At 37.7% G+C, this 15,578-nt stretch overlaps 1 protein-coding gene and 1 long non-coding RNA gene across 31 annotated transcripts in view; one reads left to right on the top strand and one right to left on the bottom strand.

Annotated features, from left to right (window-relative positions):
- Positions 1–15,578, top strand: part of FRYL (FRY like transcription coactivator) — a 351,368-nt gene that overhangs the window by 120,362 nt on the left and 215,428 nt on the right. For 25 of the 30 annotated variants that reach the window (XR_014812414.1, XR_014812413.1, XR_014812412.1 and 22 more), the window contains exon 3: positions 1,755–1,885. Coding sequence is in view for 4 of the 30 variants with exons in the window: in XM_021101182.2 (XP_020956841.2) it covers positions 4,896–5,097 (202 nt within the window). In the remaining 26 variants the exon portion in view is untranslated. Of the gene's footprint in view, positions 1–1,754; positions 1,886–4,820; positions 5,098–15,578 lie in introns of those variants that run through there. The other 5 variants (XR_014812415.1, XM_021101182.2, XM_021101183.2 and 2 more) reach the window with 1 other exon arrangement.
- LOC146400426 (uncharacterized) lies at positions 9,829–14,816 on the bottom strand. Its single transcript, XR_014812454.1, has 2 exons — positions 13,471–14,816; positions 9,829–11,526 (listed from the first exon to the last, which is right to left on the bottom strand). It is a non-coding gene; the product is annotated as an uncharacterized LOC146400426 (long non-coding RNA).

Raw genomic sequence — 15,578 nt, 5'->3', positions numbered from 1 at the left:
TTACCAGTTTTATGGCTTGAAAGATGTGATTTTAGTCATGACATAGTTGATTAGACCTGTGAATAAATGACCTATCATTATATTTTTCCCACTTGGCTAAAGGAATTTCAGACTAAGAAGTTTTTAAGTACAAAATTAGTATTTTCAAAAGTAGCTTTTTTCTCTTGGGTTGGGGATTACATTCATTAAACAAAAAATAGTAAGAAACTAAATATGATTTAAAATGAGATTGAAAAAAATAATGGAGTTCCTGCTATGGTTTCATGAACCAGCTCTCTGGTGGCCCTGGTTTGATCCCTGGCCTGGGGACTCCATAAACTATAGGTGCTCCCTCCCTTCCCCCATGTAAGTAAATAAGAGAAGATTGATTCGAGTTTCAATCACAAATTAAAAATGTGGCCTATTTATTGAAAAATGTATAAACTTTTCATGGTAATAAAAATATGAAATGTGCAGGATTACATGTGGGGCCTTTTATGTGCTAAAAAGATAACCCACTCTGGTCACTGGTTTCATTCTGAGGAGCCATCAAATTATTGCATATAAAGTATAGTAGTTGGGAGTTCCTGTCGTGGTGCAGTGGTTAACGAATCCGACTAGGAACCATGAGGTTGCGGGTTCGGTCCCTGGCCTTGCTCAGTGGGTTAAACGATCCGGCATTGCCGTGAGCTGTGGTGTAGGTTGCAGACGCGGCTCGGATCTGGTGTTGCTGTGGCTCTGGCGTAGGCTGGTGGCTACAGCTCTGATTCGACCCTTAGCCTGGGAACCTCCATATGCCGTGGGAGCGGCCCAAGAAATAGCAAAAAAAAAAAAAAAAAAAAGTATAGTAGTTGACAGTCCATGACCCTCTCAGTTATTATAATATTGTAATGAAACTTTGAAAAATATACATCCTAAACATTGTCAGTAGATAGGATATATAGATTATTCTAAAAATCTGATTATTTTAGTGAATAAAAATGGATTCAATATATTATTGAACAGTTAAAGTATTGATGTATTTATTCAACCACTGACTAGTAAAAGCATTGCTTGTCACTGCAAAGACAAGAAAGGAAGGAAAAAAACTATAGATTAAAAAGGATTTCAGGAGTTGCTCTTGTGGCTCAGTGGTGACATGGCTCTGATCTGGTGTTTCTGTGGCTGAGGCGTAAGCGAGCAGCTGCATCTCCAATTTGACCCCTAGCCTGGGAACTTCCCTATGCTGCATGTGTGGCCCTAAATAGCAAAAAAAAAAAAAAAAAAAAAGAAAAGGATTTAGGATTAGAAAAAACTGTTTTAAAAATGCTTATAAGACTGTTGGGGAAATTTGAGCGCTGATTGATAGTTGATGTCATAAAGAAATTATTGTGAATTTATTATAGATATTATAATGGTATTACCTTAGGTTTGAAAAGCAAATCTTTGTCTTAGATACATACAGAATTATCTACAGATAAAGTGGTATGATGCCTGGAATTTGCTTCAAAATAATCCAGAGTGGTGGGCTAGGTGTTGGGGGTGGGTAGGTGGAGATACAACTACAGCATGCTTTGCCATGAGTTAATAATGGTGAGTTTATTATACTAATCTCAATAATTCTGCACTGGTTTGAAATTTTTCATAATAAAAATGTAGAAAAATGTAATGCAACATTAATTAAAAGAGGAGAACTAGCACCAGGTGATACTGTAATATAAACTGTAAGAGTGGATAGAGTCACACACAGATGACAAACATATCTAATGTCAATCCTGTATTTTGTTTTTCTTTAGAGCTGAAGCCATTTATTGAATCTTGGATGATTAACACCTAAATGCTTAATTCTCAAAACTGCTCAAGAGTCCCACAGCCAGGATTAGATGATCCAATTTACCACCAAGGAATTTCTGTCTTGAATTCTACGGTAAGATTATGATATGTATTCTAAAGGCTAAATAGTGACTGTGAGGTCTAAAAAGATTTGTAAATGCTGTCTTTGAGGGACTACCTTCGATTATAATTTCTTAATCCTGTAACTGTTAGACCAGGAATTCAAGACTGTGATGGTCAACCAAAGATCTTAGAAATATCAACACGCAAACAAGGCTTTCTGGCATTTCCTCCTTATAGATTGAGCCTAGCAATGGATAGTGGAGTGCCAAGCTTTGCCCCTTGCTGTATATCTCAGAGTGAGTCCTCCGAAAGAGTTGGGCTGCTAGAATGTCTATTAGGAAGCAACACCTACAAAGAGAGAAGAGATTATTGGGTAGAGGAAACTGAAGTGTAAGGCAGGCTCAACCGCAGCAGGGAGTCTTGAGTTGCAAGAGTTTTTTCTCCTTCATAAAAGTAAGCTTCTTGTTGGAAGCATATCCTTGCCTTTGTGCGCAGGTCATTAAAGACGTTGCTTGGCAAATATTTGTTGGATGAAGGAAATCTGAGAAAGATCTTGTGGTGTCTCTCATAACACCTTATCCTTACCGTCCTTTCCCCAGTTAAAAGTGCAGTTTACAACAATGAGGTTAACAGTGACACAGGTGGTTGTCTTGTATCTCAGGAGCAAACACAAAGGTAACTAACTTGCCCTTCATTATCAGCATGTGTTGCATACCACTCACTGTGCTCCTGGGCGCCACAGATAAGGAAGACCTGCAAAGGGACCTGAGGAAAACCACACACATAAGAACATGAGACCATATCCATAAAGAGGAAACAAACAAAAAAACCAACACAGAACTAGAGGGTATTATTGCTAAGTGAAATAAGTCAGACAAAGAAAAAATATCACATGATTTCACTTATATGTAGAATCTGAAAAACAAAACCGAGGATGATCTATAAAACAGAAACAGAGAAAAAATAGGTGCTTGTGGGAGGGGAGGAGGTAGGAAAATGGGTGAGATAAGTGAAGGAGAGGTGCAAACTTGAAGTTAGAAAATAAGTAAGTTTTGAGAATGTAATGTACAGCATAGGAAATATAGTCAATATTGTAACAGCTTTGTATGGTCACAGGTGGTGACTAGACTTGTGGTGATCATTTTATAATTACAAAAATATTGAACCACTATGTTGTACACTTAAAACTAATATAATATTGTAAGTTAGGAGTTCCCTGATGGTTCAGTGGGTTAAGAATCTGACATTGTCACTGCTGTGGTGTGGGTTCAATCCCTGGCCCTGGGCTTTTTGTATGCTTCAGGTGCAGCCAAAAAAATAGTCAATTGTACATGAGTTAACAAGATGAATGTATGAGTTAAGATGGAGAAAACAAAAAGCAAAAATCCCTGGAAGATACAGTGATAACTTCAGGGCTGTATATAGCAGATATGGATTATGGTGCTAACTAGTTTGTTTTTTCTATGTGTAGGAAGTAGGTTCATCAGTTACGAATTTTATCCTTTTCTGCTTCAGGGTTAAGAGAGAATCTACTTTTGAAATGGATATTTTTTTAAGGTTGGTTGGTTTGTTCGTTTGTTTGTTTTCCTAGTTGGTTCTGTTCAGCTTTAGGCAAAAAATTTAAGTCTTTTACTTCCTTGTTTTTCCCCCCTTTTACTGTAGGATTCCATGAGATAGGATTTGCATTAATAAATCCTCTAAATTTTCTCTGAACCCTAATACTGTATTAATGCTTTACATGTAGAGGACCTTCACTTATCATCTTTTAAATGAATGAAATAAAGAATAATTGACTTTATCATTCATGTGGCAGAAGAGTAAGATTAAAAACTCAGCAATTCAGACCAGAAATTTACTTGTCTTTACAATAATTTTCCCTAGTATCTGTGTAGACAGTTTTATACATCATCTTTTAAAATATGTAAATTGTTTTCTTCATGTTGCGTGTTGGAAGAATGAGATTGTATTTGTGTTTCACTAAGTGAATTAGATTTTTATTATTAACATGTAGATCCTTCAGAATTATCACTTTGATTACTTAGGCAAGTTTACACCTTATCTGTTCCTTTTTTTTCCCCCCATTTCTTTCTTGGTCACTTAGTACCCCTGCCAGAGGGCAGGCAAAGGAAGGGAGAGAAGAAGATATTAATTTAAACTCACAAAGTCTTATGTAGGCATTTTTCACTAGCATATTTTGTCATGCTTCTGGATCACAGTATGGCAGTAGGATCAGCTGCTTTTGCTATTTTAAGATTTTAGTAGAATGCTCAGTTATTTGGAAATAAATTATGTATGGCCGATGACTGGGTTTATTGAATTAAATATTTATACTTTAAACTCTTCAGCTTTATATTCCTAGATTCATGTATTTTAAATTATCTTTTTTTTTTTTTTTGTAATTCATGCTAAGGTTTCCTTTGCTCCTGTTGATACTTATAATTGATTATAATGAAGAGGTTTTTTTTTTTTTTTTTTTCCTTTTGGTCTGTGTTTGTACACTGGGATATTCATAAGACAGTATAGTTTTAAATTATTCCTTTTCACATGCTTTAAAACTTCATGTTCCTGCAGTCTGTTAGTGAATTTTCAGAATGATAAGAATTATCTTTTGAATAGAAGTTACTGTTTGACATGTTAAGAATATTTAAAAGTAAGACACACCTCAGACCAAAGTAAATTTATCTTACCATTATCACAGTGTAGGTTTTCAAAGTCTAAATGTTAAACTAGGTGGATTCTGAGCATTTTATAGTCTTCATATTGCAGTTAACACCCACTGTACACATACGCGAATGTATATACATGAAGGGCACTTGCATAGCCTATAGCTGTTTGGTTTGTTATCAGCGCGAACAGTAAATGTCCTAAAAATCAGCTTCGAAACAGCTGGCAGTCAACCCGGGGGTGTTAGCACCACCTAAATTCACATGACGTTTCTCTGCTCTTTGACACAAAGAGTGCACCTTACTTGCTCACCAAGGAAGTTGGCACAAGCACCTCTCTGTGTGCTCGTGGGTCCAGTAACATAGAAGAAGCCTAAAATGGATTTTTTGAAGAGAGTTGTTCCTCCCATTCTTTCGGGAGATGGGGTTTTGGCCACTCAAGAGAGTTTTCCAGAAAGTTCTTTAAGATTACTGAAGTTGAAACGTCTTAGTTTGCTTTCATCAGAGAAGACGATAGATGAGGAAGATGGAATTAATTTCTGCCCTAGTCGTTATGATAAACACCAACATCAACAACTAGGTAAAGTAAGCGTGTATTTTCGATCCACTAAAAAGTATTTTAGGAAAGTATAATTATTTTTAGAAGTAAGAACTCTAGTGAGCAAAGCTTTTATTTTGAAAATTAAGTTTAAATATTAAATTTAAAAATATGAGAAATAGGGAGTTGGCCTAAATTTTTCAGTATCAAAATTTTTTCTTTGTGTTTAGATGGAGAAATTGTGATTGCTATAAATCAAGGTAAAGCCATTAATAAAGTTAACAGTTTGATAACCTTGGAAAATATTTTTATGATGAAGGGTTCACTTATTGAAAAAAAATGTTACTGTTACAACCTGTAGGGTATGTAGGTGAAAAATAAGATAAGAGTTTTATCTGTCACAACAGAGATCACTTAAAGTTTTTAAAAAGTCCCATTCGTTTGTTCCAAAGATAGAGAATATTTGGGGTGAAATACTTAAAAAGTGATGTTTTTAAAAATAATGATGATTGTTTGTGTCACAGTAACTTTGTTTCACATAATTCTGCCAAGTTGAATATGATGCCTTTTAAAGTTTATGAGGATCATATCCATTATGTGTTTGGAGAAAAATCAGACTTATATGTATAGTAACTAGCAAATATTAAAAGAAAGGAAAGTCCATTGGGAAGATGATGGAAAAATGCCTAAGTTTTAAAATGTTGACTAGAACACTTTAAAATGTTAAAACGATCTGTGTGCTTATGATTTTTTTTTTTTTGAAATTTTAAGGAATATATAACTGCTCAGATAAACTAATATTTAGTAGAAAGAAGAGATTTTCGGTTAACTCTCTTCAACTTTGATATATATTATATCTGTTTTCTATGCATATTTTAATATGTACATATACATTCTTATTTATGGAATTTAAAAATGAGATTTACTATCCAGCTGTTCTGCTTTTTAATTTAATTTATCATAAGCATCTTTCTCTCATTTAAAATTCACTCCATTGTGTGGGTATAAGTTTTTTCAGTCAGTTCCTTTATTGACAAACACTTAGGGATTTTAATTTTTAGTTATTAAAAATAATTATGTAATATCCATTTATTTTATTACTTTATTATCCATTTATTGTATTACTTTATACTTTGATTGCGTCTTTGTATAAATTTCTGTGTACATGTAAAATTTTTGATAGCGATGCCAAGTTATCTTTCAAAAATTTCTCAATTTAAGCTCTCCAGGGCAGTATCCCCATTTCTTTGTATTCTCCCTAACACTCTGTCTTGTCAATTTAAAAAATAGGGTCATGTTTAGACGAAACCATACTTTTCTGTGTTATGTAAAAGAGAGGAGAAGGAGCTTTTAAGCTTTAAAAGGAAATAAATATTAACCTCTAGAAAGTACTGGTATTAGAAGTCACTTTTTTAAACACTCTTCACGCATTTGGGTGGATAAAGTGGAAGTGAGGCCACTGAGAGGTTAGTGCTTCTTTTTTTTTTTTTCCTTTGACTTTTGTCTTTTCTAGGGTCGCACCTGTGGCATATGGAGGTTCCCAGGCTAGGAGTCAAATCAGAGTTGTAGCCGCCAGCCTATGCCAGAGCCACAGAAACACAGGATCCAAGCCACGTCTGCGACCCGCACCACAGCTCAGGGCAACGTTGGATCCTTAACCCACTGAGCAAGGACAGGGATCGAACCCTCAACCTCATGGTTCCTAGTCAGATTCTTTAACCACTGCGCCAAGATGGGAACACTGGGTTAGTGTTTCTTAATTTCACTTAAACTCTGCAAATCAATTAGCATTTAGTTTTGTGTTCACCAGTGTATATATATATATATGTGCATAGGTGAAAAATACTATAGATTAATATGTACAGTTATCTCAGTTATTAAAAATTTACTGTTTAACTTTGTCTTGAATCATTTAGTTGTTTTCTTCATTGTACCATAACATAGATAAGGGACTTGGTGTTTCAATGTAATATGCCATGCGCATCATTAGTTTAATATAGCTCTTTTTGTAAGACTACCTTACATATTTTTGGACATAGCGTAGGTTATTAAAGTATAATAATGAGATTTTATAACATTAATTTGCAAATAAGCACTCAATTTAATGATTAAGATTTAATGTATATCTTTTTACCAATCAGTTAAAAGAAAGCAGAATCTGTTATTTGAAATTTCAGAGGCTACAGGTTCTTAGTGGAATAATTCTTGCCCAATTTTTCTCTTCAAAAGTAAAATTCAGGAGTTGCCATTGTGGCTTAGTGGTAATGAACCCAACTAGTATCCATGAGGATGCAGGTTTGATCCCTGGCTTCACTCAGTGGGTTAAGGAGCTGGCGTTGCTGTGAGCTGTGGTGTAGGCTGCAGACATGAATCGGATCCTGCATTGCTATGGCTGTGGTATAGGCTGGCAGCTGCAGCTCCAATTCAACCCCCACCCTGGGAACTTCCATATGCCCCAAGTGCAGGCATAAAAAGACCAAAAAAAAAAAAATCCAGGGAATGACTTTTAGAATTAATTTAAGGGACTTCTTTGGCAAAATCTGTAGAGGGACTTGGTTTCTTAAATTTCAATTTACTGGTAAAGTCCTTTTCTTGAATCTCAAATTTTGATACTAAATTTATATTATATACAAGAATATAAACTGCATGGGGTTTGCACCAGTCTACATATCAATAACTTGCAACTCAGCATGAACGAATTTTACTTCCTGTTTGCCGGAGGTGCTGGGATAGAGATAATGCAGTCGTTATCAAGAAGTCATAAAAAGAACCGGGTATAGTTCTTCTAAGGGGTGTTACAGTTTTGCTCACTTAAGGAAAGAAGAAATCAAGAGTACGAAGAGATTTAGTATCAGTAGTGCGAAGAAGGAAGTATTCTTTCAGAGAAAAACTAGTATGTCATCTCATAGCTTTGTACTTGGCTCATTGTTTCCAACTTCTTTAATTGTTAATTCAGAATTATTTCTAAGGAATGTTAGACAAGATTGGACAAGATTGTAATATGGAGTGATAGTTGTACTTTCATGTGGGGATAAATTGAGAATAAGTTTGCAATATATAGAAATTTACCTGCTACATTTAGCTCCAGAAGTATTTATAGATGCTTATGGTTTCTTTCACAAAAATAAGCATGGAATTCCGATATATTTGCAAGGGTTGATATTTTGGAAAACATTTTTTTTCCCGCTTTTGATGATTTTTTTTCATTTTTTAACTTTCTCTAAATATTAGGTAACGCAATGTTTTAAAGTTTTGATAGACATTCTTAACCCACTGGATTTACCAGAAACCTTCTATTTCTCCATAAAATGTATTAACAAATGCCTGTACTACACTGCACACTGTTAATCCCCTGCCACCGCTTCTGCTCCCAACAGGTTCAGTTGTGGGCTTACTAAGAGTTTGTTGTGTTTTATTTATTTATTTTTATTTTTTGTCTTTTCGCCATTTCTTGGGCCGCTCCCGTGGCATATGGAGGTTCCCAGGCTAGGAGTCAAATGGGTGCTGTAGCCACCGGCCTACGCCACAGCCACAGCAATGCGGGATCTGAGTCGAGTCTGCAACCTACACCACAACCCACAGCAATGCTGGATCCTTAACCCACTGAGCAAGGGTAGGGATCGAACCCGCAACCTCATGGTTCCGTCGGATTTGTTAACCACTGTGCCATGATGGGAACTCTGAGTTAGCTGTGTTTTAAACCAGACTTGCTTATGCCAGCTATACTTGTAATTGTGATCATGTAATTAAATTAGGTATCACATAATTTGGTAAAGTATAAGACTGAAAACAATGTTGAATACTTTGGTCATACTCCTTAAAAATGAATTCCTAAAAATGTTTTCTTCTAAATTACATGTAGGCCAGAGAAATGTACAAAATTGGAAGGACTTTACCCTCAGATACTTTTAACTTCCCACCGCACTTCAAAGATAGTGAAACTGGAAGTCATAGGTGATGTACTTGGGCTGGATTTTAGGCGAGAAAGACAGTAGTATAATCAGCAAATTTACCTTAAGAGACAAGGACTTGGCACTACATCAAAAGACTAGGGAATAGGAGTTCACTGGTGGCTCAGTGGGTTAAGGATCTGGAATTGTCAATGGTGTGGCTTGGTCACCGCTCTGGTGCAAGCTCAACCCCTAGACCTGTGCATGCTGCAGGTGCAGCCAAAAAAATGGGAGGGAGAGGCTAGGGAATAAACATGGATTTTATGGATTTTATATTTTAAAATAAAACCTTTAGTAAACATTGTTCACCCCCCCCCCCCATTCTTACTTTCATGGAACTTTTTGATGAAATGATTAACCAACTGTTAGAACTTAACAGTGAAGGGACTCTACTGTATATAGTTGTATAGTTGCAATTTTGTTAAAGAAATAAATTATCTGCTATTCCTACTTTCTTAATTTAAAAAAAGGAATCAAAATGTTGACGTGTTCATGTTAAGTCATCTTATTCCTAAAATGCTTAAATATCCATGTATTTTTGGTATAGTCCTAATTACATGATCAAAGACCGATTTCACTGATAGATGTTATTTGTGCCAACTCTACTAATATTTATCTTAAGGCGTAAAAGTTGGTGGAGAGAAAATGCCCTTCACTGATTCATTGTGGTTTAGTGGGTAACAAACCTCACTAGAATCCATGAGAACGTGGGTTCGATCCTTGGCCTCATTCGGAGGGTTGAGGAACCGGTGTTGCTGTGAGCTGTGGTATAGGTCGTCGATGAGACTCTGATCTGGCATTGCTGTGGCTGTGACGTGGGTGGGGGCTGCAGCTCCAATCTGACCCCTACCCTGGGAACTTCCATATGCAGCCCTAAAAAGAAAGAAAAAAAAAAATACTACAGTATTGTCTGACCATTGAAGAAGAATGAATGTTAGGGAGAGTTTTGTGTCAGATCCTAAGAATTGGGCAGTGTGTTTCCACAGGCTTCTTTTGGGACAGCTGCAAAGTCCTTGGTATTTTTATTCTGATGGAATCAACCTTAATTTTGTTTTTCATTCTGGTCGGAGTCAAGAATAAGTGGGTATAAATATATTATGATTGATTTGTATAATTTATTGAGAACGGAGGTAGTGATACATCGAACAGAACTAAATATATATCAGCATGAAGGTTGGAAGAAACTTTTGAGCACCTTCTGCGTTCTGGGCACTGTTTTGTTTTGAATTGCCAGTAACTTAAAGGTCTCATTTGTCTTCCTAGGCAGGACATAGCTGTCCTGTTTCCTTCTCAAATAGCATAGAAGTTCAGCATGGACTTTGCTCTGTCTACTGATGTGTATTTTGTTTCAGGGTTTGGAACATAATAGTTGCTAAATAAATATTGGTCAAGTGAGCAGATGTTATCTAAGTCCTCATGAAAACCCTGTGAGATAGGTTGTAATACAAAGTTTTAAAAGTTCAGAGAGACTTCACCAAATTATTTGATGTTTTGTGGCGACTAAGCGATATAGCCGTGCCACTGTTTTAAAGTTAGGAATTTTGTCCTCTTACTCCACCTCATTGCAGTGTTTGATGCTTTTGAATCTTTATATATAAAATATTTTTTAAAAAGACTAGTGTATTTATCTAGTTTAATTGTTCCATTAAAGAACATATGCCTTTTGAGGAAGTGCTTTCATTTTAATTGAGCTATATTTCAATAGGAAAACACTTTAATTCCAATATATCGCATCTCTTTTGAGATCCTGTGTTGCACTTTAATGAGCAGTTAATAATTATTTTTATAACACTCTGGTTTGGGAAAGTCGATTAAGTGAGTAAATAGCTGTTTCACAGGAGTTTTACAAAACCAATTGAGACTCACATTAAGATACAATTTTCATTTCATTACAAAATATTAAGGACTCCATGGAATATAAACATTTAAAGAGTATACTGGTATACCTCTCTTGAGGTAGGTATTCAGCAAAGCTTACTAGCAGGGACAAACCAAAACATAGCCTTTGTTGCATGAAATTCCAAATGCCTTTCAGTTGAGTTTTGAAGGCTACCATCTATATTTGACTGGGGAAGAGAGGGAGGATGCTAATTGTTACTAAGTGGATTTCCTTAATACGTGATCATTCGGTTTTGTTTTTGCAGAACCATCGCTCTCAAGTGGTTAGATTTTGTATCTCCTGAATAGCTCATTTTTGTTTGGTATACCTTGTATTGGGTAGAGGAATAGCAGGGCAGGCGTTTCTTTTTATAAGGGAATGAGATGAGTAAGGAATGATTTAAGTGTTCATCAGATCCTGGACTATTTTCAGGGGGAGCACGCCCACGTATGTGGAATTTCCCAAGCCAAGGATTAAACCTGGGCCACAGCAGTAACAATGCTGAGTCTTTCATCACTAGGCCACCAGGAAACCCCCGAGGCTGGACGGTTAATAGGGGGTTGAGAGAAGGTCCCAGGAGAAAACTGAAATGACTTTTTTTTTGTTTTTTGTTTTTGTCTTTTGTCTTTTCTAGGGCTGCACCTGAAGCATATGGAGGTTCCCAGGCTACGGGTCAAATCAGAGCTGTAGCCGCCAGTCTACACCACAGACACAGCCACAGCCACGCCAGATCTGAGCCACATCTGTGACCTACACCACAGTTCACGGCAACGTCAGATCCTTAACCCACTGAGCGAGGCCAGGGATTGAACCCGCAATCTCATGGTTCCTAGTTGGATTCCTTAGCCACTGAGCCACGATGGGGCTTCTTTTGCCATTTTAAATACTTATAATGATAATATACTTATAATGATAATAGACCAAAGGAAATGGAGAATCTTTTGGAATTCAGATGTCATTAAAAGGTTATTGGGTAGGGCAGTGTCAAGGAAGAACTTGAGCTCTAAGTAATAACGAGTCTGGGAGTTCCTTTTGTGTGGCTCAACACTTAATGAATCTGAGTAGCATCCATGAAGACACAGGTTTGATCCCTGGCCTCATTCAGTGGGTTAAGGATCTGGCATTGCCTTTTAGAAGTTAGTGCAACACCATTTTCTCAGTAGTTTCTCTTGGCTGTTTTTGAAGTTAACCTAACCCTTCTTAAGAAGGGACATGTTAGATTGTCTCTTCAACTTAAATGGATGTATATTTTTAAAAGTTGGGCGTTCCTGTTGTGGCTCAGCAGAAGCAAATTTGACTAGTAATCATGAGGTTGCAGGTTTGATTCCTGGCTTTGCGCAGTGGGTTAAGGATCCGGTATTACCGTGTGCTGTGGTGTGTTGCAGACTTGCCTTGGATCTGGAGTTGCTGTGGCTGTGGTGTAGGCCAGCAGCTACAGCTCTGATTCGACCCCATAGCCTGCGAACCTCCATATGCCACAAGAGTGGCCCTAAAAAGCAATAAATAAATAAATAAAGAGTCTGCTATGGGATTTCTACCTTGATGCAAATGATACCTTGTTCTCATTGTGTAAATGTGTGAAAGAGTTCAGGAATTCTTCTTGCTTATACAAATGGTATTTGGAAGTGTTGGGCTTTCATAGTGTCTTGAAATCAAGTAGGATCCCTTACTTAAGAGGGCCTTTGGGTATAGGAGAAGCCTTATGGGTGGTTAGATTCATGTCTTTTCTGAGTCTTTGAGAATTCTCATAGATATTTGGAAGACCTACAGGTGTGATGGGACAAAGGCAGTGAAGTATCAAGAACAGAGTGGAGTGAGCAGGGCTTTGATCCCAACTGAATTGTGCTCCACTGGTGTGACTGGCTATGTGTCCTTGAACAGGCCACTTAATCTCTCTTGGCCAGTTGACCTCACCTGTCAATTTGAATTATATTTTCTTTGTAGCATTCCTTTCAAGATTACCAAAAATGGCAACAAAATTGATACATGGTTCAATATGTAGTGGCCATTATCCTTCACAAAGAGTTTTGGGTTCTGACTTGGAGGTAAATGAGTCAAATTTAACTAGACTTTATCTTTGGAGCATTCCATCATAGAAGACATTCTAGGAATTTGGATCTAAATCATTGTGCATAATTCCAGACCATTTTAGCGTGTGATTTATAGCCTCATGACAGTTCGTGGGAGCTTGAGTTGCAACACCTTCTCCTGTGCTTTCCTTCTTTGTCCATAGCATGTGCTCTTCCAAATAACTGCTGCCAAATGGTCACGTACTTCATATACAAAGCTTTTTAGAAGTTAGTGCAATACCATTTTCTTAGTGGATTCCCTTGGCTGTTTTTGAAGTTAGTCTAACCCTTCTTAAGAAGGGACATGTTAGGAGTTCCCATCATGGCACAGTGGTTAATGAATCCGACTAGGAACCATGAGGTTGCAGGTTCGATCCCTGGCCTTGCTCAGTGGGTTAAGGATCCGGCGTTGTTGTGAGCTGTGGTGTAGGTCGCAGATGCAGCTCGGATCCCGCATTGCTGTGACTGTGGTGTAGGCCGGTGGCTACAGCTCCGATTGGACCCCTAGCCTGGGAACCTCCATATTCCGCGAGAGCAGCTCAAGAAAAGACAAAAAAAATAAAATAAAATAAAAGGGGACATGTTAGATTGTCTCCTCAAGTTAAATGAATGTATATTTTTAAAAGTTGGGGAGTTCCTGTTGTGGTGCAGCAGAAACGAATCTGACTAGTGACCATGAGGTTGCAGGTTCGATTCCTGGCTTCGCTCAGTGGGTAAAGGATCCGGCATTGCCATGTGCTGTGGTGTAGGTTGTAAATGCAGCTCAGATCTGGCGTTGCTGTGGTGTAGGCTGGCAGCTGTAACTTCGATTTGACCCCTGGCCTGGGAACCTCCATATGCTGTGGGTACAGCCCTGAAAAAGCCAAAAAAAAAAAAAAAAAGTTAGGGAGTTCCTGTTGTGGTGGTTGGTTAAGAATCCAACTGCAGCTGCTTGGGTTGCTGTGGAGTTATGGGTTATATCCCTGGCCCTGTGCAGTGGATTAAAAGATCTAGCATTGGCATGGCTCGGATTCAGTCCTTGGCTTGGGAACTTCCCTATGCTGTGGGTATGGCCATAAAAATAAAAAGGACTTGCAAAAACTTAATCAAAATAAAGACGCATCTGTCTCCCTTTTTTTAAGAGGCGTAGAATAGCTTCCTGTCTATCCTACTTACTCTGCTATTTCCTCATCATAGAACTGATATTTATCCAGTATGTACTGGTATGGTGATACTGGTTGTTAAAATATAACAGTTTCTCGTATCAGTTGATATTTAGCTACTGCTGAGGCAGCCCTCCTGCCCTATCCCAGGACCCTCTTCGACCACCACCAGGTTTCATCAACTAAAGGGTGAGTCCTAGGCACACTGGGGCCCCTAGGAACCACCTCTGCCCTGAGGCTGGGCTTATTAATTCGCTCAGTTACCATGCTTTCCTGGTGGTTGACTGTTTTGATGAACACCCCTGCTTAGTCTCACTTAGAAAAGCAAAAGGAAGGCATTATTAAGATAAAATCATTGAAACAAAAGGGAATAAGAAAGAATACAAACACATAAATAAATACTAGACAAAAATACTGAAGTATAATGTGAAAAAGATGAATAAAATGATAATATCTGTAAAAGGAGGCTCTAAAAATTCATAATGATTTACAGAGTTCCCATCATGGCACAGTGGTTAACGAATCCGACTAGGAACCATGAGGTTGCAGGTTTGATCCCTGGCCTTCCTCAGTGGGTTAAGGATCCAGTGTTGCCGTAAGCTGTGGTATAGGCTGGCAGCTACAGCTCCGATTTGACCCCTAGCCTGGGAACCTCCATATGCTGTGGGAAGCGGCCTTAGAAAAGACAAAAAGACAAAAAAAAAAAAAAAAAAAAAAAAAAGAAATAATGATTTAAAAATGCACAGTAGGAGTTCCCTTCGTGGCTCAGTGGAAATGAATCTGACTAGCATCCATGAGGGAGCAGGTTTGATCCCTGGCCTCGTTTAGTGGGTTAAGGATCTGTCGTTGCTGTGGCTGTGGTATAGGCCAGTGGCTACAGCTCTGACTTGACCCTTAGCCCAGGAACCTCCATATGCTGTGGGTGTGACCCTAAAAAGACAAATAAATAAATAAATAAAACCCACAAAAAAACAAAAACAAAAAAACTGCACAGGAAAAGAGGTTAAGATGACTAAAGCTGAATGTAAATTTAAACATTTAATGTAATTTAAATAAAAGAATATATTAGAAAAGTTGAACAAAAATAAAGGGCACTGTAAAAGGAATTCAGGAAGCAGCACACAGTCCAGGGATTAACTCCACCCAGCTACACATAGTGGCCATACACAGTTTTCCGCTTCCAATCCCTGGTCCTCTTCTGAAGCTGGAACTCTGCAGGGGGAGTAGAAGTTTCTGTATGCCTGTGCTTGGGGTTGAATAGTTTGCCTCACTCCCAAACTCAGTTAATTATTCTCTATTTTTGTCCACTAGCTTCTATTATTCCATTTAATATAAAGGTATTGTTTCTTTTTCTCCAGATAGTGAGCTCTTTGAAAACTGAGTGGGTCCTATTTATGTGGGTAGCCCCAGAGCTCAGCCCAATGGCAGGCACTTAGTAAGCAGTTAGAGTCTTCTGTCCTTTGATTCTTGTCCTTTATGGACC

The sequence above is a fragment of the Sus scrofa genome, chromosome 8, assembly GCF_054392235.1.
Source record: "Sus scrofa isolate SSC_HxYL_T2T_F1_AM1 chromosome 8, Sscrofa_HxYL_maternal_Yorkshire_Landrace_v2.0, whole genome shotgun sequence".
NCBI classification, from domain to species: Eukaryota; Metazoa; Chordata; class Mammalia; order Artiodactyla; family Suidae; genus Sus; species Sus scrofa.
Note: the sequence above shows the minus strand (reverse complement) of the source record. Positions and strands in the feature narration are given on the sequence as shown.